At 39.6% G+C, this 24439-nt stretch overlaps 1 protein-coding gene across 2 annotated transcripts in view; it reads right to left on the reverse strand.

Moving 5' to 3' along the window:
- Window positions 1-10824: 10824 nt before the first annotated feature.
- LOC125233170 (sodium-dependent nutrient amino acid transporter 1-like) overlaps window positions 10825-24439 on the reverse strand; it is a 30516-nt gene continuing 16901 nt past the window's right edge. For both annotated transcript variants that reach the window (XM_048139059.1, XM_048139060.1), the window contains exons 2-14: window positions 22173-22307; window positions 17822-18092; window positions 17266-17485; window positions 16930-16973; window positions 16572-16719; window positions 16272-16350; window positions 15281-15384; window positions 14813-14999; window positions 13869-14045; window positions 13372-13471; window positions 12701-12868; window positions 12018-12112; window positions 10825-11470 (exon numbers count right to left, since the gene is read on the reverse strand). In XM_048139059.1, the coding sequence (XP_047995016.1) occupies window positions 11297-11470; window positions 12018-12112; window positions 12701-12868; window positions 13372-13471; window positions 13869-14045; window positions 14813-14999; window positions 15281-15384; window positions 16272-16350; window positions 16572-16719; window positions 16930-16973; window positions 17266-17485; window positions 17822-18092; window positions 22173-22307 (1902 nt within the window). In that variant the 3' untranslated portion in view covers window positions 10825-11296. The remainder of the gene's footprint in view (window positions 11471-12017; window positions 12113-12700; window positions 12869-13371; window positions 13472-13868; window positions 14046-14812; window positions 15000-15280; window positions 15385-16271; window positions 16351-16571; window positions 16720-16929; window positions 16974-17265; window positions 17486-17821; window positions 18093-22172; window positions 22308-24439) is intronic.

Here is a 24439-nt window from a genome sequence, read left to right on the forward strand (position 1 = left end):
AAGGTCAGTAAGACGAATAGTTACTTTGGTAAACAAAAAAAAAATCTATAAATAGAGAAGCCAAGAGTCTGGTAGATTGGTTAAGGTAAAATAGTTTACGGTAAAAGTTTTAGGTTGAAAGTGCTATCTATTCGATCTTACTTTCTTTGACATCCGTTTATCTGAAAAAATTGTCTAAGCTAACTTTGCATCGATTTGACTATTACTAATGAAGAAATAAAATACAGTAAAATTTTGAAGTTTAGTAAATTAGAAAAATAAAACAGAATTAGTTACATTTTACTTTTTCCTTTTTGAGGGTCCTGGTTCTGCATCTTGATGGCATAACTCCTGTAGTGATAGAAAGTCCACTTGAGTTGTATTTGACCACCAATTGCTGTGGAATAAACTACGGGAAGGGAAAGCGCCCACGCCAATTATTAAGATACTGGAGAAGTGGTACCTATTCCCAGCAGAAGAACGTAGTAAGATGGAAGTCAACTTTGTCCACAGCCAGCGGGCTAAACTGTGGCGTGAGACAAGGAGGCAGTATGTCTCCGGCTCTCTTCAGCGTGTACATGGATGGGCTGTCGCAGGTTTTGACCAGTACCGAGGTTGGCTGCTCCATCAATGGGCAAATGATAAATCACATTGCATATGCAGACGATATGGTCCTACTAGCACCATCTGTGGGAGCTATGCGTGAGTTACTTGCAGAATGCGAGAGATACGCCAGCCAGCATAACGTGAGATACAATCCGGACAAGTCTGAATTTATGCTCATGGAGGCAGCACATATGCCCACACATGTACCACCTCTTTTGCTTGATGGAGTTCAATTGCGGAGAGTACACGAAGTCAAATATCTTGGCCACATCTTGTTGTCCAGTTTAAAAGACCACGAGGACATAGAAAGGCAGAGGCGAGCCACCGCAGTAAGGGCAAACATGTTGGCTAGAAGATTCGCCAAATGTAGTGACAGCGTAAAAAGACAGCTGTTCCTCAGTTTTTGTACAAGCGTGTATACTGTCGAGTTATGGTCCGACTACACCTGCGCGGCGGCGAGAGACCTGCGCGTGCAATACAACACATACTATGTACTGATATTTCGTTAAACGGAGAATACTATGATTCGGACACGTCCACGACAACGCTCGTGAGATTGCATCGATGTTATTGACCCTCAGTGCTTATGCTTATGCTTTAAAAACCAGTCCGTACAAGAACAATTTCGGAACAATCTGATTCAATTAATGAGGGTTTTCTATTCGTAAATATTTTTTTCCGCCAAGCGGCGATCCTAAGCTCTTTCTGACCGTAAAAGTAACTTAATAAATAAATGTTGATTTGATATACGCAAATATGTGTCTGAGTAATACTTGAACAGGCCCCAAATAATAATAATAATTCGTTCTCCGCTACGCCTCCTGTAAATATATGTAAACTATCCCATTTGGCCATTACCATCCACCGATTATTTCTGATCCAGTTATACTAGACTTATGATATAATCCTATTTTTTTAAATAACTGGCACTCTTTTGGTCTTAAATGAAAGCTAGTGAAATTTTCTACATTTTTATTTTACAATTTATGTACGAGTAATAGCCTGAGTTGTTTTGCTGATATCTGTCTCAAAATATTAGCAAAACGAATATTTTCATAGAAAGGGGAAAAATGCTCTTTTTTGACGCTTCATATCTCAAAAAATATTTGACGGACATTGATAAAAAAGATGTCAAACTGTTTGGAATTTAATGCGCTTTCAACATTACAAAGCAACTTTTGACCAAAAATGCATAGTTTTTTAATAAAACGGCAATAACCAAAAAAAGTCTGATTTTTTTACTTTTTTTTTTAAATTACGAAGTTAGCACACCATTTTTTTGCTTGCAAAATATAGTCCTACATTCCCCCAAGGATCCCAAATAACATACCAAAAATGCAGCTTTACATCACACTTTGTTTTTTTATTTCTCTTTTTGACCAGTGTAGATTTTGACAAAACGTATCTCAAATTCGAACAATGCAAGCAGAGACAAGTTACCAAGTTTGACAAGTTAAAATCGAGAACGAAACGCAGCGATGACGGATTGTCTCAGAGCGTAAACGGAATGTCGCTGTCAGTGTCAAATCGATCAGTTGTCAATTTATCAGATAAACTTACTTCCGTGAGATAAACAACTCACTGCGTGTGAGTTTTCGGTTCTGGAAAAAGGTCTCTTATGAGGACATTATCGTCAGTGTGGAACATTGTCTGGTGAAGAACAATGTAGGCAAGGAAGAGTTAGAGGCTATACGCCAGGATGTCTCGTCTTTGTTACGGAGAGCGAATTCCCCAAGAACAAATTTACCTAGGGATGAATTTGTCGCTTTAAAAAAATTGGATGAGGATCCGGACATAACTGTTCTTCGAGCTGACAAGGGTAATGCGGCCGTTGTACTTAATATTTCAGATTACAACGAGAAGATAAGGAATCTTTTGGCGGATACATCAACATACAAACATCTAAAGAGGGACCCAACTACGAAGATCCTGAAAACCACGACACGACACGACAAAGACTGCATTGAAATTGTCAAAAAGAGGTTGAGAGAGCAGAACATGTCTGAGAACTACGCCAAGTTGGTGGAACATTGCCTCACATCGGGCTACTTGCTATGGAACGGTGAATTCTCGTCGCCGACATCTTCATGGAGGATTTCAAGGAGAGAGCGCTCTCATTGGCTGCCGTCCAGCTGAAGATATATAAAAGATACGTAGATGACACTTTTACTATACTTCCTAAAAGTAATGTTTCAACTTTCTTAGACCATTTAAATTCTATCCATAGTAAAATACAATTTACTATGGAGTTGGAAAAAGAGTGTTCTCTTCCCTTCTTGGATGTTCTCATTTTGAGGAATCCTGATAATAGCTTAGGTCGCACTGTGTATAGAAAACCTACTCATACTGATAGGTACTTAAATGGCAAATCCCACCACCATCCCAGTCAACTAGCTACTGTAGGCAAATCTTTGTTTCAGAGAGCCCAAAGGATATGTGACGACCAGCATTTGGCAGCGGAGCTTCGACATGCCAGGCAGGCGCTGTTGGCGAACGAGCTCAAGATACCGCGTGTCAAGCAGAAGGCCCGCTTGAAGATCCCTACAGTCAAGCGCCGGCCTGCTATTCTGCCTTTTGTTAGAGGGGTCATGGATAGGATCAGCCACATCTTGAAACGGGCTTCTATTAAAACTTATTTCAAGCCTATGAAGAAGATGTCCCAATTCCTGAGGCCTGTGAAATGTCAAACTCCTCTATAAAATGCGGGAGTGTAAAGACTAGACTGTGAGTGCGGCCTGTCATATGTGGGACAGACGAAATGAAGTATTTCCACACGGGTGAAGGAATACATAGCGGATGTCAAGCACCATCGACAAAGGTCTGCAGTCTCTGAACATGTCATGGATAAAGTCAATCATGCTATAAACTTTGACAAGCCTCTGGTTCTTGCTAAGGAGAAGCGATATATACCCAGAAATATCCTAACTTTAATAGAGAAGATGGCTTTACTTTACCACCGGCTTGGGATCCAGTAGTACATCTGATAATGGAACTAGCATGACGAAGGCTGTGAGGCATTTGTGTTGTATGGTGTTGGACATTTGCAGTTTGTTCTTTGTCAATTTTGTGTAGATTAATTGGTTAATTATTTTTTAACATAGTAATGGTAATTTTCTGAATATTGTATAACTAGCTTTATTAATAGTCTTTGAACCTGCCTTAGAAATCTATATTATTTATGGTCATGGTTCGTTAATATTTCTTGTATGTGGGTAGCTTTTGCACATTGTAATTTTTCTTCAGTCACCCGTTGACCACGAACGCTGTAAAGAGTTCGAAACGTCGGGATGTATTCTAAATTCATTATACGCGATTTAATACGTTTCCATAGTTTTATTTTATATTTTCGTATCACACTGAATAACTGCAAATAACGGTAGAAATAATGTACAATAATGTCGAGAAGTAAGTTTTTAATATTAAAGACAAATAAATTCATGATTATAAACTAAAAACCGAATCGAAATCGGATCAGTAGTTTTTAAGATACAAGTTGCCAAATTTGGCTTATTTTGTTTATATACATTTTTTAATTTTTTTTTCTTTTTTTTGTGAGATTTTTTCTTCTATTTTTTTTAAGTTACATCATCGATTTAAACTTCCGGTAGTTTAGATCGATGCGTTACATCAATAAATCTCTTTCAACTGACATACTTTTTGTCAAAATCAGATGATCCAATTAAAAAAAAATATTTTGTTTTTTGTAACAGACCTCGCTACGCTCGGCTTTCTAAGGGATGAAATTTTTATATCCTTGGACTAATAATACTATGTTTGACTTACACTAGTACTAGCACCCTAAAATAAAGGATGCCTATCCACTCAATTGCTGGTTTGCAACCGTTAATAGTGTCGATTTGCAACCCCAAATAGACGTCAGTGAAACGTCCATTTTTAACCGCCGCCCAAATCTCTCTTCTCTTTTCTCTCGGTTCTGTGACTAAAACGGTACATCCTGATAGTGACCCCAAAAAGACGACAGTAAAACGTCGTATTTGTGACCAAAAAGGTACGTCCTGGTAGTGACCCAAAATAGACGTTAGCGAAACGCCATGTTTCTAACCAAACAGGTACGTCCTGATAGTGACCCCAATTAGACGTTAGTGAAACGTCAACTTTGTGACTAAAATGGTACGTCCTGATAGTGACCGCAAATAGACGTCAGTAAAACGTCGTATTTATGACCAAAAAGGTACGTCCTGATAGTGACCCAAAGAGACGTCAGTAAAACGGCGTATTTGTGACCAAAAAGGTACGTCCTGAGAGTGATCCCAAAGATACGTCAGTGAAACGTCGTATTTGTGACCAAAAAGGTACGTCCTGATAGTGACCCCAATTACACGTCAGTAGAACGTCGTATTTGTGACCAAAAAGTCACGTCCTGATAGTGACCCCAAAGAGACGTCAGTAAAACGTCATATTTGTGACCAAAAAGGTACGTCCTGATAGTGACCCCAATTAGACGTCAGTAGAACGTCGTATTAGTGACCAAAAAGGTACATCCTGATAGTGACCCCAATGAGACGTCAGTAAAACGGCGTATTTGTGACCAAAAAGGTACGTCCTGATAGTGACCCCAATCACACGTCAGTAGAACGTCGTATTTGTGACCAAAAAGGCACGTCCTGATAGTGACCCCAAAGAGACGTCAGTAAAACGTCATATTTGTGACCAAAAAGGTACGTCCTGATAGTGACCCCAATTAGACGTCAGTAGAACGTCGTATTAGTGACCAAAAAGGTACATCCTGATAGTGACCCCAATGAGACGTCAGTAAAACGGCGTATTTGTGACCAAAAAGGTACGTCCTGATAGTGACCCCAATTAGACGTCAGTAGAACGTCGTATTTGTGACCAAAAAGGTACGTCCTGATAGTTACCCCAAATAGACGTCAGTAGAACGTCGTATTAGTGACCAAAAAGGTACGTCCTGATAGTGACCCTAATGAGACGTCAGTAAAACGTCATATTTGTGACCAAAAAGGTACGTCCTGATAGTGACCCCAATTAGACGTCAGTAGAACGTTGTATTTGTGACCAAAAAGGTACGTCCTGATAGTGACCCCAATTACAGGTCAGTAGAACGTCGTATTTGTGACCAAAAAGGTACGTCCTGATAGTGACCCCAATAAGACGTCAGTAAAACGTCGTATTTGTGACCAAAAAGGTACGTCCTGATAGTGACCCCAATGAGACGTCAGTAAAACGTCGTATTTGTGACCAAAAAGGCACGTCCTGATAGTGACCCCAAAGAGACGTCAGTAAAACGTCATATTTGTGACCAAAAAGGTACGTCCTGATAGTGACCCCAATTAGACGTCAGTAGAACGTCGTATTAGTGACCAAAAAGGTACGTCCTGATAGTGACCCCAATGAGACGTCAGTAAAACGTCGTATTTGTGACTAAAAAGGTACGTACTGATAGTGACCCCAATTAGACGTCAGTAGAACGTCAACTTTGTGACTAAAATGGAACGTCCTAATAGTGACCTTAATAAGACGTCAGTAGAACGTCGTTTTTGTGACCAAAAAGGTACGTCCTGATAATGACCCCAAACAGACGTCAGTAAAACGTCGTATTTGTGACCAAAAAGGTACGTCCTAATAGTGACCGTAAATAGACGTCATTGAAACGTCAATTTTGTGACTAAAAGGTACGTCCTGATATTGACCCCAAATAGACGTCATTAAAACGTCCTCTCTCGACGAATAAATGACCGACCTTATTATGACCTATAAGTGACGTCGCCTGTGCGTCGCTGACGTCAGTTTGCTACCTGGGTATGCCTTTCAGATTTGAGGAGTTTCCTCGATTTCTCCAGGATCCCATCATCAGAACAGGGTTTTGATAAAAATGGGACCAATCTGTATGCATATACATTCAATAAAAATAAAAAGACAAAATCGGTCCAGTAACGACGGAGATATCGTGGAACAAACATAAAAAAAACATACTGACGAATTTAGAACCACCTTGCTTGAGATTTGGGGCGGCGGTTAAAAATTTTCGACTTCGCCTCAAATTGTTACTTGCTCCAGTCACGGCACTCGACTTTTTTGACCTCACTTAAGCTCCAGTTGCATAATAGTATTTTATGCAACTGGCGTGAGTAACAATTTGAGGCGAAGCCGAAAATTATTAATAAAGACGCCACGAGTATTTTTTGACTCAGTTAAACAACGTTGCATACAATACTTTTTCTACGACCATGCACTTACTTTTTAACAGTTTTCTAGAATAACTTTCGTGAAATTCGCACTATTTCCTGTATTTTGACGCGTCGGCCTCCCCTCTGTTCCTGCACTCACCCTGTCGCTCGCACTCCCCCGCGCCGCCGCCGCCGCCAGCACCCGGCGCCCCGCGCACCCACGCTATATCCCTTAAAGGCTTCCTAACAATGCTTATCGAGCTTATGCGAGCTATATCGTATGCGTGGGTGCGCGGGGCGCCGGGCGGGGGCGGGCATCTTTTATGTAGGGTTTTAACGATCTATGCACGACACTGTAAATGACGAATAACAACACGGGAGTAGAAAAAATACTTTTATGCAATTGGCGTTTAAGAAGTCAAAAAAGGCGAGTGGCGTGGGTAATAATTGAAGGGGAAGCCGAAATTGTTAATCAATCAATCAATCAATCAATATCATTTATTGCAAACCATGGTATTACATTAAAGATGTTACAATACAAAGGAATATTGGAAATTATACATTAATTATTTACTAAATTATATAACTAAACCAATATCTTTAATTTTAAATAATTACTTGTCAAGAGCCAAGTGTCACTGATGACAATTTCAACTAAAAATGCGCGAAATATGACGGCTCTGTGTCTGTACACAAAATTTGGCACGCACATTTACGTAAAATGAATAAAAAATTCACATGGATTTGTCCATGATTTCTGTATGAAACAATGTATTTCATTTAATACCGCGACAATGGATAATGTAAAGTAGATGTATGCGCATATTTTTATTTAGTTGTAGTATGCGGTGACTAAATAAATGGGAGCGGCTTTTTGTATGGAAAGCGAACCACCTTAATACAGGGTACCTAGCCAAATGCACAAACGCTCACGATAATATCTGTTTCGTAGCTATCTATCTCTATCGCTCTTGCGTATTGGCGCGACAGAGCCAGACTGCATTTCTGTCGGCGTCTGGCGTTCGGCTACGCCGGCTGGACTGACACAGCCATACAATAAGGCCGTTTTCACATCACACACCCGATAAACGCTTCCGATAGTGTCGGATGTCGGTCCGATAAAACGCATTGTTCCAAATCAATGAATTATGATTTTGTATCAAAAAATATTTTTAAAAATTTTTATATTTAATAATTATAAGCACTATATTTCAAATATTTTATTGTAAAATTAAAATAACGAGCATAAAAATACTCAAGTGTGTGCATGTAAAATAAATAATTTTACATTTAACTATATCTACTAAAACATGAAAAAATTAGTATCCGCAATTCGGACCGATGAATTACAATTTTTTTTTTCAACAGAAATTCATCAATTCTTGAAATTCATCATTAACAGCTGTTTAGTAGACGCCATTTTTGTCACGCACACTACTACAAACGTATACCTACATTATATACGCACACATACAAATATTATCGGCCGACAGCTGGCGGGGGGTCCGGCATGCCAAAAATGTCGGAAGCGTCCTGCCGATATCGGCAGTTCGATGGTGCCTCGGACAAAAACTGTTGTAGGAAAGTGCCATCTGCATTAAATCCGCAATTTTTGCGTTTTATATCGTTTTTTAGTAATAATGATCTATCAAATACATAAATAAAGACCTGGAAGCGCATAAATCTTACATTTTACATCCTTCCTACATCCGATATCGGATCGGATAATGTGAAAACGGCCTAAAGCGTACCCCTGAAATGTATGCTTTAGGCTTAAAATTAGATGGCGCTGTTCGCAGCCTAGAAGTGGCCAAAATCAAATTTTCCTTAAATATTTTTGCGTGTTATACCCTTGAGGTATATGTATGTGTTTTACAAAATAAATAGTATGATAGTATTTAATAGGTGACGCTAAAAAATCACCTACGAGTCTTAGTATGAAGTAAATAAGTTAGTGTTCTGGGTTATGCTTGTGCTGGTTGCTGTGGAGTTTCTGTTGTCATTGAAACGGAACTCAAAAGTCGCGTCCGGTTTTCCCATGAAGCTGGTGCGTGTGTGTAATATAATTTTTCTACTCGTCCCATATACTCGTCGACTGTAATCTGTCAATTAGGACACCATAGACTAAACTATAAGTGCTAACTTTTCTGTGTTGGATACTCTATGGCAGTTCCGACTCAACTATAGTAATCTCATTATAGTTGACTTTAGTTAACTGTAATAATTTCAAAAATAGAACTTCATACAATTTTTATACTAATTTGCGATACCTGGCAAATTTTTCTGCATCTGAAACATTTTTTTTTATCTGTCGCGTTATCGGCCAATCAGAGACGGTTATAACAAACAATTGGTTGCCAGGTAATTCGATATTGATACAACGGTGAACGACGCTATTAACATTAATTTTAACTTGCATGAATATGTCCATTGATGATGAAGATGATGACTCGTAGAAAAAGTATTGTATACAATAGTGATATAATTAAGCTTTCACTCTCGTACCTTACTATTAGGCCACTCAGCAAGCTTCGTGGCCTAAACATGGTACTCGACTGAAAAGCTGTGTATTATATCACGATTGTAAAATACTATTTAACAGCTAGCGTATTCTCTTAAACTCATATAAATTTTATTCCTTCTTTTGATCTCAGAAATGCGTGGTTAACCGTGGAATCTTCCGGGTTTCTCATGTTACATCGCATACACGGTTAGGGCGGCTTATTATTATGTCACTTTGCCTTCGGGGTATACAGAAAAGAAAGCCCAGTGCACAGGCCTATTGGTTGTTCCTAGGTTTCGCCAAACGAACTTTACAGCGTAGGTATATATTTGTATATAATCCAAAGAACTAGATTTCCTAAGTAGTGATGTATAATAGTCATTTGTTTTACAAGGGGGCAAAGTTGTTGTTTAACCGCACGTGCCAATATTGAAGCCCGAGCAAGCGAAAGATTCCAATATTAAACCGCGAGCGTAGCGAGTGGTTCAAAAAGTGGAATCTTGAACGTTGCGAGGGTTTCAAGGCACGGAGGTTAAACAAACTTTGCCGCCGAGTGAAACACAAAAATTTTCACCACACCAACACGAAAAAAATACTGACTATAAAACATCAAACTAAATCAAATTTATCAATTTATTCAATATTTATAATTAGAAAATCATCATTTACAGGTAATTTCTACCAGCCAGCTCAAGATATCAAGTTAAAATTTGTATGAAATTACTTTGCACTCTTGTGGATAAAATGCAATTTTGCTAAGTAGGTATCTGTTTTCGAATAGCAAAGTAAGCCTTGGCTCTCTTGATTCTTCGAAAACAGATAGCAAAATTGCATTTTAGCCACAAGAGTGCAAAGTGATTTTTTGCAAATTTTAACTTGATATCTTGAGCTGGCTGGTAGAAATTAACTATAAATGATGATTTTGAATCATAAATATTGATTGAATAGATTGACGGATTTCATTTAGTTTGATGTTTTACTGTTAGTATTTTGATCGTGTTGGTGAAAAAAATTGTGTTTCACTTGGCAAAGTTTGTTTAACCTTGGTGCCTTGAAACCCTCGCAATGCTTAAGATTTCACTTTTTGAATCATTCGCTACGCTCGCGGTTCAATATTGGAATCTTTCGCTTCCTCGGGTATCAAATATTGGCACGTGCGATTTAAAAAAAAATGCCCCTTTGTAAAACAAATAACTATGGTACGCAACGTGCACAAATTATATGTAGCTATGACAGATAAATGCCAGTCAATATAGGTAGTATATTTTTTGTACTCTTGTACTTTTATTTGACATGGGTCGTGCACATATTTTAAAACCCTACCTTATTTGTAGATGTCAGCACAAGTCTAGGTAATTTGACTATTCCTCGAAAACGCAACTGTGGATTACACTTTCCACACGAAAGTTTACCTACAGTAGGTATAGTAAAAAAAACAGTGATTCATGAGACACAAATATTCATTTATCGTAGCGCAAGAAGCTTTCACGTTGGCTAGACCATTTTCTCTGGCGACGAAGATTTTCATTTTTAAAGCAAAATCTTAACGAATTGGGCGCTAAAGAGATAATAAATCAAAGACACATATAATATCAAAACAGTATATTTAATTTGTCATTTTAAAATATGTACAATAAATAAATTAACAACTATATTAAATTTAAACTATAGTTAACCTCTTGAACACCTTTCCTCTTGTGTCCAAAAAATGGGGTAATGTAGATGCCAAAATGTCTACTGATAAAGAACCAATATACTTACCTAAAACTTACAGATGAAGTGCGAAAAGCTTTTCCACTGTATCGTATTTTTACGGAAACGTTCGTATATATCATGCTAGTTCAGACAGTGTCAGTACGTCTTGTACTGAGATTGACTGAAATAGCATGACACGTTCGTACGTTTCCGTAAAAATACGAAGGAAATATTTTGGCACTACATCTGTAACTTACAATAGGAAAGTCGCTTTGACAACGTCCGCTATAACACTTTTCAGTGGCCATTGCCGTAGCAGGCACGACAGACGACGACTCTTTAGTGGTCCTGAACGTACCAAGGGTTAAACGCCTCTTCTGTAGCTGCCTAATAAACTGAGGCCTATGTGTTTGAGCTTGGACGTGGTGCGTTTCTGTCTCTCCTCCTTAGCGTCCGCCTTGAAGAGGGCCCACTCTTGCCTCGTCGACTTATCCTTGGGGCCCCATGATGACTTTTTGGTAAATGATACCTTGACCGTCTGTAAACGAAAGGTGTCTTTAATTTTGTTGCCATCTGTTTTTTTGTATGAACATGAAGATCTCTCACGAACATGAACATAGAAATATCGTTGGGCTAGAAACAGTGTTCAAGCGACACGCTGGCTATCAGTCATAATTCTCATTTCATAATCAAATGATGTTGGAGATAGTGCACTGTTACTTATATATTTACCTACATTCATTTCATTGATACCTAACCATTCAACGAATAACAGCGTCGATGGTCATCGATCACTGTTTCTAACCTAAGCTTTCTCCATATTCTTCAAATAAATTAGCAAGAGCGATATAGAGATATGAAAATTATGTAAGTTAAGGTGAAGGGCAAGTTAAGCTTGGGGAGCAAGTCCCTATTATACTAATATATTTTTGTCTGCCAGTTTTTCAAAATCTGATCTGATGGGCTGAGAAATCTCAGCTAGGCAGAAATTTTCTAGTAGGTAGCAGGTTTTGGAATACCTTTATATAGGTACTTTCGTAAGAGATTTACTCTAAGTACAAGTTTTTCCTTTTTACTCAACTTACTTTGGTCAAGTTTCCAGATCTGTTCTTAAACATTGTTAAACCCATGAAGAGAGGGACCATTGCAACACCGATGAAAAGAATGGCGTATCCAATAGCTGAAAAAAAGAGTTCAAAATTTTATTACTGTAAAACAATTTAACTACTGTCTTCTACTATGTGATATGTCTCTTCCACTATCCACTATCAATAATACTACTCAGGAGCTCATTCATTATCACCATGTATCAGATAATTGAATTCAATGAACAGTGCTCTTTAAATTCTTGTTCCATAGCCGACACCAAGTCCCATGCGCGGATCCAGCTTCGTGCCCAGGGGGGGGGGGGGGTTCACGTGGTAAAGGCCCGGTGCCTCAGGGGGGGGTCACGTGGTCTATTTGTATGGCAAACTTAGGCTCCAGGGGGGGTCATGACCCCCATGACGCCCCCGCCCCCCCTGGATCCGCGCATGCCAAGTCCTTATTCTCTGAATGACGAGGGCATAGAATTCACAAGCCAAGTGTTTTCTGCTCTCTTGAGGGCTACTCCTCGCCTCGAGGGCCAGAAGTGGCAAAGCATAGGTAAGCGAACAACAATTTAATTCTAAGAATTTGAATCCCTTAACACGAACCAGAATTTTTTTGTAAGACTTACGAGTGCGTAGTGACTTTCGTTTTTAATAAAGCGAAAAAATCTTTGACTCACCGATCGCAGCAGACGTGAAGGCATCACCGCCGAAAGTATTATCTATTAAAGCGTATATGAAAACTGTGATCATCATAGCAGGAGTCAGGATGCCCCAGCACCACCGCCAGTAGATGCCGGTCTTCAGGCCCAGCATGAACTCTATGTCGAGGCAGACGTTCTCTAGACCTGTAGAATAAACATAGTGTTTGTTGTTAGAGAGAATTTTACACACGCACACGCTGTTGATACTATTATTTTCGCCGCCATTGATTGGATATAAAATGTACGGACTACTGCCATTCATTTCAGTCCCACACATCACGACTTGGTAATTATGCAATTCTGGTTGTTTACGTAAAATCATTTCATTTCATTTATTCAGTTTGAAATCCCTTTTCAGGCCTCTCGAGTTGTTGCGGCCAAAAAGCGATACTTCCGAGTCCGAGTCCATTATAAGGAACGTATTAGATAATATTTCATTGCATTGCCTGCGGCTGTCGCGAATTATAACACTCGTTATCAATATTCTCCTTACCTCCCTTGCTGCACAGTGCACAATGTACTATTGAGAACTTTATAACATGTGGGATGCACTTCAAATATAGTAACACGAGATCTGTCAAAAACCATGTCTTCTTCTGTCAAAACTATGGCTCGACGCGAGAATGGAGTGTTAAAACAGTACTTACCGTAAATCCAGATAATTCCAATGAGTTCAGTAATACCAGTGAACAGGATCAAGAACGTCCCGCCAAAGTGATCTACAAGCTCCAACACCCACTGACCGCCCTGAAAGTAATGTACTTTATGAAATTCTTACAAAACAATAAACTGCCAGCTTGATTACTGTAAGTAGGTATGTCATAAACAATAGTAGATTATAGTTTAGTAGATTGGCGACGAGTCAAATCGCATTCAATGCGACCATATACATATAGGTGCATTTGTTCCGTCTATTGTCCTTTGAGCCGTCGGCAACCCGAACCCTCCTTAGAAATACTTAAGCACATAGCAAAAAGGAGTGTAGAAGTTTCTAATGGGTTGGCAACGCGCATGTGACATCCCTTGAGTTGCAGGCGTCCATAGGTTACGGTGGCCGCTTTCCATCAGGCGGACCGTATGCTTGTTTGTGACCGACGTATATAATTACTGTATTTCTCGAATTAGGAAGTAAAACGTAACTTACAGGGGTGACGTAGATAAGGCCGATGGAGAATCCAATAGTGCATGAGCACGCCGATATGACGATGGTGGGCACTCGCGGGAATGTGTCCAGCAGAACCGTGTTGACGGCAGACAGCATGGCCACGGCCGAGCCCACGCCCAGTACCGCCATCATCAGGAAGAACAGCACGGAGAACAACTGGAAACAATTAAGATATATATCACGCATAGTAGCCCAGTGCAGTGGGAATTATATGGCTGGTTTTAGTGTCACGCGGACCGACCACGCAGAGCGATTCGCACGAACAATTTGTGTGAAGTTGATGTTGTCGTCCGCCTGGACCCGTCTGCTTTACTCTAAAACGCTCCCTGAACTTAATACAGATTAGTCCGGTGCGGATCGCTCCGCGCGGTCGCTTCGCGTGACACTACTCTAACCATGCCTATGCTTTAAGAAGACGTAGAAGACGACTATGGGATGGGTAAGGGTTCAACTGTGGCATGGGCTGGGTAATGGGCTAGCAACCTGTCACAGCAATATCACTTTCTTTCGTTTTCTTTAAACCCCTTGGCTGATCTAAAAGACAACCTTCTAAAACGGGCAATCAACCCGGAATGAAGTGATGCAATTTTTGTGCATTAGTAGTGTTCCCTGTGTCCAGCTAAATAAGTACACTGCAGAATACCTAATAAAAGCAGGATATTGGCAAAATATTTTCTAGATAGTTTAAGTATAATCCCTTCACATGATACGTAATACCACATCTCGGACACTGGCGATCAAACATATGAAAGAGACGCGTTCCTAGCACACATTCTAAGCCCGTGTAGGTGAACGCGTACCATGCTTGTATGAGTGAGATATGTACGATACTGTACGATAGTACTCTTTATTATACTGTGGTAATACTGACAGTTTCCCTCTGTCTACTCTTTTTGCGAATACTGAAGGTAGTTATTATGTACCTGAGGCAGCGGTGTTTTCGCGATAGCATCTGGATAGGAAATGAAAGCCAGTCCAGTGCCGCCGTCGCCCACCACGTCCTGCACCTCGCGGCCCAGCACGAACGCCAGGTTCCCCAGGATGCCGAAGATGGTGATACCGGACAGCAGACTCGTGAAGGTATCCAGGGTTGTAACGATCATGGCGTCTCTGTAGATGATTTTAATAACTTCTTAAGAATCTCTAGATCGCTTCACTTCGTGTTCAATAACAGTGATGATGATTGATGATATTCATAATATAATATTACCCTTACTGCTAAACGATTGTAGCTGTATCGTTATTATTTGAAAGTTTGTTAAATAATTCCAATTTCTGATACCCACAGGCCGATTCTAATGAATTATTTTTTATTGTGCTGCGCTGGTTTTGATGCGTCAAAATATTTTCAGACAACAAAATGATTAATTGTAATGCGGTATGGCCCTTACCTGTAAACATTTTGTCTGAAGCCGTTGTAAGAAGAGAACATAATCATGCATCCTGTGCACACGGAGAGAGAGAAGAACACCTGTGTTACGGCTGCGTACCACACCTAGAAGGAAATATACTGTCAGTGGCACATTTCTCAAAACTGAAAGTTACAAGTTACCACTTGTAAATTGTAACTTGTAGCTTCGAGAAATGGGCCTTAGGTGTAAGGACTTTCACTGAATATAAGCTAGTATTTCCGTGATCACAGTGTCCAGGAAAAAATATATTTGAATGTTATCAAAAACGACGACTCACGAATAACGATTCAAGATTCGGTTAAACCGGCTAAACAGCGTGTCGGGCCACGCTCGGTGTAGGGTTCTAACTATTCAACCTATCAAGATCAAAATAATTTTCCTAGAAAGTCTTTATCAAGTTCTATTTTTGTGACTTTTTCATATTTTTAACATGTGGTTAAAAAATTAGAGGGGAGGGGACACATCACAACTTTAGGAGCGATTATTTCCGAAAATATTGAGTTTATCCAAAAACGTTTTTGTAAACCCCTATTAATTTTTAAATACCTATCCAAAAATATATCACACGTTGGGGTTGAAATGAAAAAAAAAAAAATCACTCCCCACTTTACATGTAAGAGGCATAAAACATTTTTTCCCAGTTTTTATTTTACCACTTTGTCGGCGTGATTGATATACATATTAGTACCAAATTTCAGCTTTCTAGTGCTAACGGTCACTGAGATTATCCGCGGATAGACGGACGGACAGACAGACATGGCGAAACTATAAGGGTTCTTCTCATACTTAGTTGACTACGGAACCCTAAAAATTGGACTTATAGAATGATTGAGAATAAGCAACTATAATCCGTGTTTCTTTTAATACTGCCATGGCAATACCATGTCAATCAGTATATTGAATAGTTTCAGTAGACCTCTAGGTACTATTTTGTTTGGATAACTCGAAAACATTAGAAGTTTATCCTTACATTTAGTTCGATGAGTTTATCCCACTGAGGTGTCAGGAAAAACAAAATTCCCGTCCCGGCTCCCTCCAAAGTGCTGGTACTGAAAATGAAATTGATCACTTTTAATTTGGTACTATTAAAAAGGTTATTTAAGTGTAATGAACTCCATTCAGTAACTAGTTAGGTACCTTGTTATAAAAACTATAATTATTGTACCTATTTGGTAAAAGAATTCGCAATAATATTTTTTTATGCAAAAATTTACTCCATTCATAGGAAAAGACTTTTAGTAATAGTAATATTTAAAATAAGTATTTGTACCTAATCAAGAGGATGACCATGACAATATAAGGGAAGATGGCAAGAAAGTAAGCGGCCTTGCCGGAACTCTTCACTCCGCGCGCCACGATCACGAAAATGATCAACCAGGACAGCAGCAGGAATAGCACTAGGTACCAGATCGGGAGGCCTGCAACATTAAACCTCAAATTAGGTTTGAAACAATCTCATCACAGAAAAAAATCACGATTTCAATACGTTTTATTACCTATGTACCCTTTTTCTGCAAATAAAGTATTTCTATTTCTATTTCTATTTCAAAATGTCTGGAAGACATACATACCTATATGGAAATAGCAATAATTTAATTAATTTAAACTTTATGATTTTTTGTACCAACCAAGACCACCAGCAAGAGTGTCCTTCTGTTGAATCACTGTCCTCCTGTAAAATTATATAATAGATTTAATATCTGGGATATATCGAGTAGATACCTACATATTTAAAGCATCTACGTATACAATGTACAATCAGTAAAATAATTGTACACGCTCTGCTTACTTCATTAGCCAGAATTTTTATTGTTGACGCTGAAAACTATAATATTCAGCTTATTTCATCGAAGTCTGACAAACAATACAAATCTTCGTATAACTTGGTATTGTGACTTGAGCCCGCTCGCTTACTCATTTTAGGCGGTTAAAGATCAAACTTAAACATTTTCGAACAAACTTACAAGAAGAACAGTTCGGCACTGCTTGTGCCGTTCTCAACATGAACGCCTTCCCCGGCCTGGCCGGAGGGCACGCACAGCACGTCGGTCCAGGACTCGTCGCACACGGCCCACGGCAGGGTAGACTGGAAGCTGAACACCAGGTAGTACAGGCACAAGGCGATGATCGACACGTAGTACGTCATGATCATAGTCGTGGCCATGGCCTGTGCGTAACCCGTTCCTAAAAAGGTATGATCATACGTATAGCTAGGTATACTTTTACTTTTAGTTATTTTACACAAGAATTTTTGGAGCATTGGCATTTAGTCACTATCAGTTACAGTTAGACGTTACGTCGTGCAGCAACCATAGAGTTGACTAACACTGATGTTCCAGCGACCCTATTGTATGTAAATGCCTGAGCTGTCAGCAGAAAAATACCTAAACTTACTTCATTACAGCAATAACCAATAGCCGATAGTTTAATATATATGTATAGCATTATCTAGGTATAGTATAAGTAGGTAATACCTACATAGTGACGTACTACATACATTTGACTATTAAAATTACTTACCTTTCATTGCAGGCGATAGAGACCAAATCTTCACAGAATTTCTTGTACTAAACTGACCCATTACACATTCGAGGTAGTACATGGGTTTACCAATTATGAATAGAACTATAATGTAAGGAATGAGGAAGGCGCCACCGCCGTTATTGTACGCCACGAAGGGAAACCGCCACACGTTGCCGAGGCCCACAGATGTGGCTATACAGGACATGAGGAATTCTATTTGGTTCCCCCATGTTGCTCGCTGGGGCAAATCGTCAGCTTCTGGATCCTCCTGAAATTATATATTTATTTTATTAACTAAATATAAGCGCGGCACTAAAAAAAGGCGCGACATTCAAATCTCATATGGGAATTTAACCTTCGCCCCTAAAATCTAATTTGAAGTGTTATGACTTGTCGATGATTTCGCCAACGTCTAGGTTGAGGAACGCACCGCCGCGCGTTTTATGCAAAAAATTGGCCGGTGATTGGTTTTCAAATTTGCTGCCTTTTTTATTGTGCTGATTTGGTTGGCTGTCTATAGTTTGGTAGTGAAATTGTTGAAATAAATAAGTACCTAACTTTTTTTAAGGCGGCACTTTCTTTTTTTACTAAATTATCAACACGCTGCATATCAATCGATAGAGAAAATAAAACATTGAGATAGTTTCGAAAAGTTTTTTAAATGACATATTTTCAGAAATATTTACCCCGAAAGTTTATAGACACATAATTTTTAAGAAAAAAACCGCCGCCTTTCGGGTTCTGGTGAAAGCTACTTGCGAATGTTGGATTATGTAGAAATGTGTAGGTATTTTTTAAAACTGCTTTTAATACTTTAATTATTTGATGGCAACACAAATGAATATACGAGGGGCGTTCAATAAGTAATGATAATGAGTATTAAAACATAAGAATGTGAGTATCCTTATATTTTTATTATTAAAAGCAACTCTTTTGTGATTTATTTACATATTTAATTTTTTCAATTATTATTTTTTTGCCCCCTTTAAAAATTAAAATCTTAACGATAGTCTAAATACCATGTCAGTAAGTACTTCACTTCATTATACTTCAGAGTAGCGATTATTTTACAATTTTATTTAAAGGTCGGGTATAAAATATTAATAATCCTTATATTACCTTCAATATTAGGTATGTCACTTGTAGCTTTAAATACACTAACTTGAGCAGCACCCTCGGCAATTTGAGGGTTCGGCCCTGTCGACTGTCATTTTGAAGGCCAAAAACATTATTATTTGTTCTTATGTAACTAATCATTTTTTTTATATTAAAATGATTGTATGTTGTTCTTTAATACTAACGTAATTTTGTTTCCAATCTATATTCTCAATTTTCGTGATAATCTGTAAAAATCGTGAACATGACCCAAAACAGCACCTAGAGTTTTTTTGGATACCATACCGTTTGAAAATGTATCTATACGAACTTTTTTTATTGATGACAAAGGATAAACCCAGCTTTAATTTAAAGTATGATTATTTTTGATATTCATGTCAGAAATGAACTCACGACATGTCAAATATTCATGAAAACATGCTCTTATTTTACTGAAAATGTTCATCCCCCACCTTGTGTCAATTATTTACATATCAAAGAAAAACAAATGAAAGTAGTAAAAATTTGAATTATGCAATTTCACTTTAATGAGTACTGCTACATGGACAAGTTAAGAAAAATTAAATCAAGGTACAGGAACATATCCATTCTCATTACTTTTTGAACGTCCCTCGTACGTATACCGTTAAGTTTTGAGGAGTTTCCTCAACAATTCCTCATGAATCCGATTATAAGAAATCGAAGCTTGACAAAATTTGACTTGAAAACTCAATATTCTTAACAAACATAACTAAATAAATGTCACTGTTCTGAACTTAAATGCATGCTATTCTTATAAAAATACCAAAGTCACTATAAGTGTGCCGTTCAGATTTAAAGAGTTCCGATCTGATCTTCATCAGCAGTTCCACTGCACCAAATGTCACTGTTCTGGACGTAAGTGCATGCTGTTCTTATAAAAATACCAAAGTCACTATAAGCGTGCCGTTCAGATTTGAGTAGTTCCGTTCTGACCATCATCAGCAGTTGCACTGCACCAAATGTCACTGTTCCGTACGTAAATGCATGCTGTTCCTTAAAAAACACAAAAATCACCATATGTGTGCCTTTCAGATTTGAGTAGTTCCCTCGATTGCTCCAGGATCCCATCATCAGAACTGGGTTCTGAGAAAAATGGGACCAATCTGTATGCAAATACATTCAATAAAAAATAATAATTTCAAAATCGGTCCAGTGACGACGGAGATATCGTGGAACAAACATTTAAAAAAAATAAAAAATTACAGACGAATTGAGAACCACCTCCCTTGAGAGATTTGAGGCGGCGGTTAATAAGAAACATACAGACGAATTGAAAACCACCTTGAGAGATTTGAGGCGGCGGTTAATAAAAAACATACAGACGAATTGAAAACCACCTTCCTTGAGAGATTTGAGGCGGCGGTTAAAAATATGGCAACACAAAAAATACGATAAAATATTTAAGAAGGTAGGCACATATTTCAATATATTTTTTATGTTTTTTTTAACCGTCGCCTCATATCTCTCAAGAAGGACGGTTATCAAGTCGTCTGTATGTTTTTTTTAATTTTTTTATTTTTATTTTTTATGTTTGTTTCTCGATATCTCTGTCGTTACTGGACCGATTTTGAAAATTTTTTTTTATTGAATGTACATACAGATTGGTCCCATTTTTCTCAGAACCCAGTTCTGATGATGGGATCCTGGAGAAATCGAGGGAACTCCTCGAATCTGAAAGGCATACATATGGTGACTTTTGTGTTTTTAAAGGAACAGCATGCATTTAGGTACGGAACAGTGACATTTGGTACAGTGGAACTGCTGATGATGGCCAGAACGGAACTCTTCAAATCTGAACGGCACGCTTATAGTGACTTTGGTATTTTTATAAGAACAGCATGCACTTTCGTCCAGAACAGTGACATTTGGTGCAGTGGAATTGCTGATGATGGTCAGAACCGAACTCCTCAAATCTGAACGGCACGCTTATAGTGAATTTGGTATTTTTATAAGAACAGCATGCACTTTCGTCCAGAACAGTGACATTTGGTGCAGTGGAACTGCTGATGATGGCCAGAACCAAACTCCTCAAATCTGAACGGCACGCTTATAGTGACTTTGCCATTTTTATAAGACACTAGAACAGTGACATTTGGTACAGTGGAACTGCTGATGATGGTCAGAACCGAACTCCTCAAATCTGAACGGTACGCTTATAGTGACTTTGGTATTTTTATAAGAACAGCATGCACTTACGTCCAGAACAGTGACATTTGGTGCAGTGGAACTGCTGATGATAGTCAGAACCGAACTCCTCAAATCTGAACGGCACACTCATAGCGACTTTGGTATTTTTGTAAGAAAAGCATGCATTTAAGTTCAGATTCTTATAATATAATATAATCGGATTCATGAGGAATTGAGGAAACTCCTCAAACCTTAACGTTATACGTATATTCATTTGTGTTGCCATCTAATAATTAAAGCATTAAAAGCAGTTTAAAAAAATACTTACACATTTCTACATAATCCAACATTCGCAAGTAGCTTTCACCAGAACCCGAAAGGCGACGGTTTTTTTTTTCTTAAAAATTATTTATTATTCAGATCGGTTTAACATTTTTTGAGTTATCTACTGAACAGGACTCTTCATCGTGTGTAATCCGACATGCAAATGCACATACATTTTTAAGGTTCCGTAGTCAACTAGGAACCCTTATAGTTTGGCCATGTCTGTCTGTCCGTCCGTCCGTCCGTCTGTCCGTGGATAATCTCAGTGACTTAGCACTAGACTTAGCACTAGAAAGCTGAAATTTGGTCCCAATATGTACATCAATCACGCCAACAAAGTGCATAAATAAAAAATGGAAAAAAAATGTTTTATTAGGGTACCCCCCCTACATGTAATTAAGTGGGGGCTGATTTTTTTTTCATTCCAACCCCAACGTGTGATATATTGTTGGATAGGTATTTAAAAATGAATAAGGGTTTACTAAGATCGTTTTTTGATAATATTAATATTTTCGGAAATAATCGCTCCTAAAGGAAAAAAAAGTGCGTCCCCCCCCCTCTAACTTTTGAACCATATGTTTAAAAAAATATGAAAAAAATTACAAAAGTAGAACTTTATAAAGACTTTCTAGGAAAATTGTTTTGAACTTGATAGGTTCAGTAGTTTTTGAGAAAAATACGGAAAACTACGGAACCCTACACTGAGCGTGGCCCGACACGCTCTTGGCCAATTTTTAGTATTTTAAACAAACACACGTACTTTCTTTTCATGGTTGACTTCTAGAGGTGGTGGTGGTTTGAATGCCGACGGGGGCTCCGGAGGCCCCGGAGGCGGGAAGCCACGAGGAGCGCCCTCGGGAAATGCGTCGAAGGCGGCATTGTCTTGCTCTTTGCTCTGAAAAATAATTGAAAACTTATAATACTCCGGCTATTTTACTAACTTATTCCAGAAGACAGTGATACATTTTAAATGAGGCGAAATTACCTGCATGATGTAATGAATTAATGATTAATGTAGACATTTTTAACTTCCTATCCCGATCTCCCAAAAGATTAATAAAGATGAAACTACTTATGTACATACTTACTTTGTACTAGATACGAGCATAATCTAAATTAAAATGATGACGTTTTAATTATTGGCCCCCTATTTTTAAATATAATTAAAATAACATATCAAATGATCCTAAACTTGGCATTACACGCCCACTTAATACTTATACCTCATACTAATCGAAGTTCAACGCAAAATCAATAGAATTACTTCTACGGTATAAAATCGCAAGGTAAATTTTAATGGGTAGCATTGATTAAATCTACTCACTTGTTGCATCTATTGGCAGTTATTAGTTATTACTTTCAATTATTATTTGTGCCGTTTGTATATCCGAGGTCTTTATAGAGAGTACGTCGTAGACGTCGCATCGGACCGATAGATGGCGCCATCGTTCGTTGTAAGTCGCTCCGGCGTCTCACCGCCGCGATGTTGGTAGTCCCGTTTTTCCCCACCTGCAACACAAGGCCCCCCGCGCCCCGACTCGCCACCAGCCACCCACATTGTTTCGTCGAACGCCGAAGTGACCGGTTGTCGCGTATTCCGTTCGAACATTTTTACAGCATGGTGTCTCGAAATTAATCTTTTAGTTTCTATTTCCTTGTTATTTCTGGTCAAACCAGAGTTATTCGTGTTTTTATTTAAAAAGTGGCTTATAACGTTTCGGAATTATGAAATTTTTCAATTTCATCCGTCAATTCTTTCTTCCCTTTTAATTTGCACTCGTTCGTCTTGAATAATGAGATATATTATGCCTCGCTAGCGATCATTATTCGTCTTTCGGGGTTCTCACTATAGAAATGAACGAGCGGTGCTTTATGATTCTACCCACTTTTTTGTAAGAAAGTTCCATGCTGCAAAAATCGTTACCGTTAATCAGTTTTCTTTTTAAACTATTCGCATTTCCGAGACTAAAGTAGGAAGTGTTATCCGCGTATTAAAAGTTTCGCGCGAGAATATAAGCGGTAACGTAGGTAAGTTGCTCCGCCGGGGACCACGTGCTCCGGGGACCACGTGCTTCGCGACCGCGGGCTGCGCGACCTGCGGGCTGCGGCGGCGGCGGCGGCGGGCGCGGTGGAGGAATACCGCGCTTCAAGGAGGTTTGAATTTCTCCGACGAATGGGTGAGCAGATTCATATTATTTTAGAAAGAATACGTTCGGTTTCCGATTCGGTGCGGAGGCCCCAAGCCACGTGTCGGCGCCGAAACTTACTGTAGCGCTGCGATAGCGCCGCTGACCGCGGCAGTGTTGTCCGCCGCGTCGGCGCCGCCGAGGTTGCGTAGAAGTTGCCTCCTCGTTAACGATGGCCATCTCTGCGGTGCCGCCGAACAACGTTGTGGCCGCCGCATAGGCGTCGCATGCGACGCTGTAAGTATGTCTGCTGCTGCCCCGACGCGAGCGCCGTGCCGTTAGTGATCAGTCGTCAATACGCAGGCTACCAGCGCGGCCACCTTCTGCCCCCGCCACAACGCCGCGAGCCTGCTGAAGCTGTCCACCAATATCGCTGGCCGCCACGCTTATGCTGGCGCCTCGATGGTGATGCAGAGCGTGCGTCTGCCGTGACAACGCCGCGATCCTGCTGAAGCTGTCCACCAGTATCGCTGGCCGCCACGCTTATGCTGGCGCCTCGATGGTGATGCAGAGCGTGCGTCTGCCGTGACAACGCCGCGATCCTGCTGAAGCTGTCCACCAGTATCGCTGGCCGCCACGCTTATGCTGGCGCCTCGATGGTGATGCAGAGCGTTCGTCTGCCGTGACAACGCCGCGATCCTGCTGAAGCTGTCCACCAGTATCGCTGGCCGCCACGCTTATGCTGGCGCCTCGATGGTGACGATGCAGAGCGTTCGTCTGCCGTGACAACGCCGCGATCCTGCTGAAGCTGTCCACCAGTATCGCTGGCCGCCACGCTTATGCTGGCGCCTCGATGGTGATGCAGAGCGTGCGTCTGCCTTGACAACGCCGCGAGCCTGCT

The sequence above is a fragment of the Leguminivora glycinivorella genome, chromosome 14 (genome assembly GCF_023078275.1).
Source record: "Leguminivora glycinivorella isolate SPB_JAAS2020 chromosome 14, LegGlyc_1.1, whole genome shotgun sequence".
Lineage (NCBI taxonomy): Eukaryota > Metazoa > Arthropoda > Insecta > Lepidoptera > Tortricidae > Leguminivora > Leguminivora glycinivorella.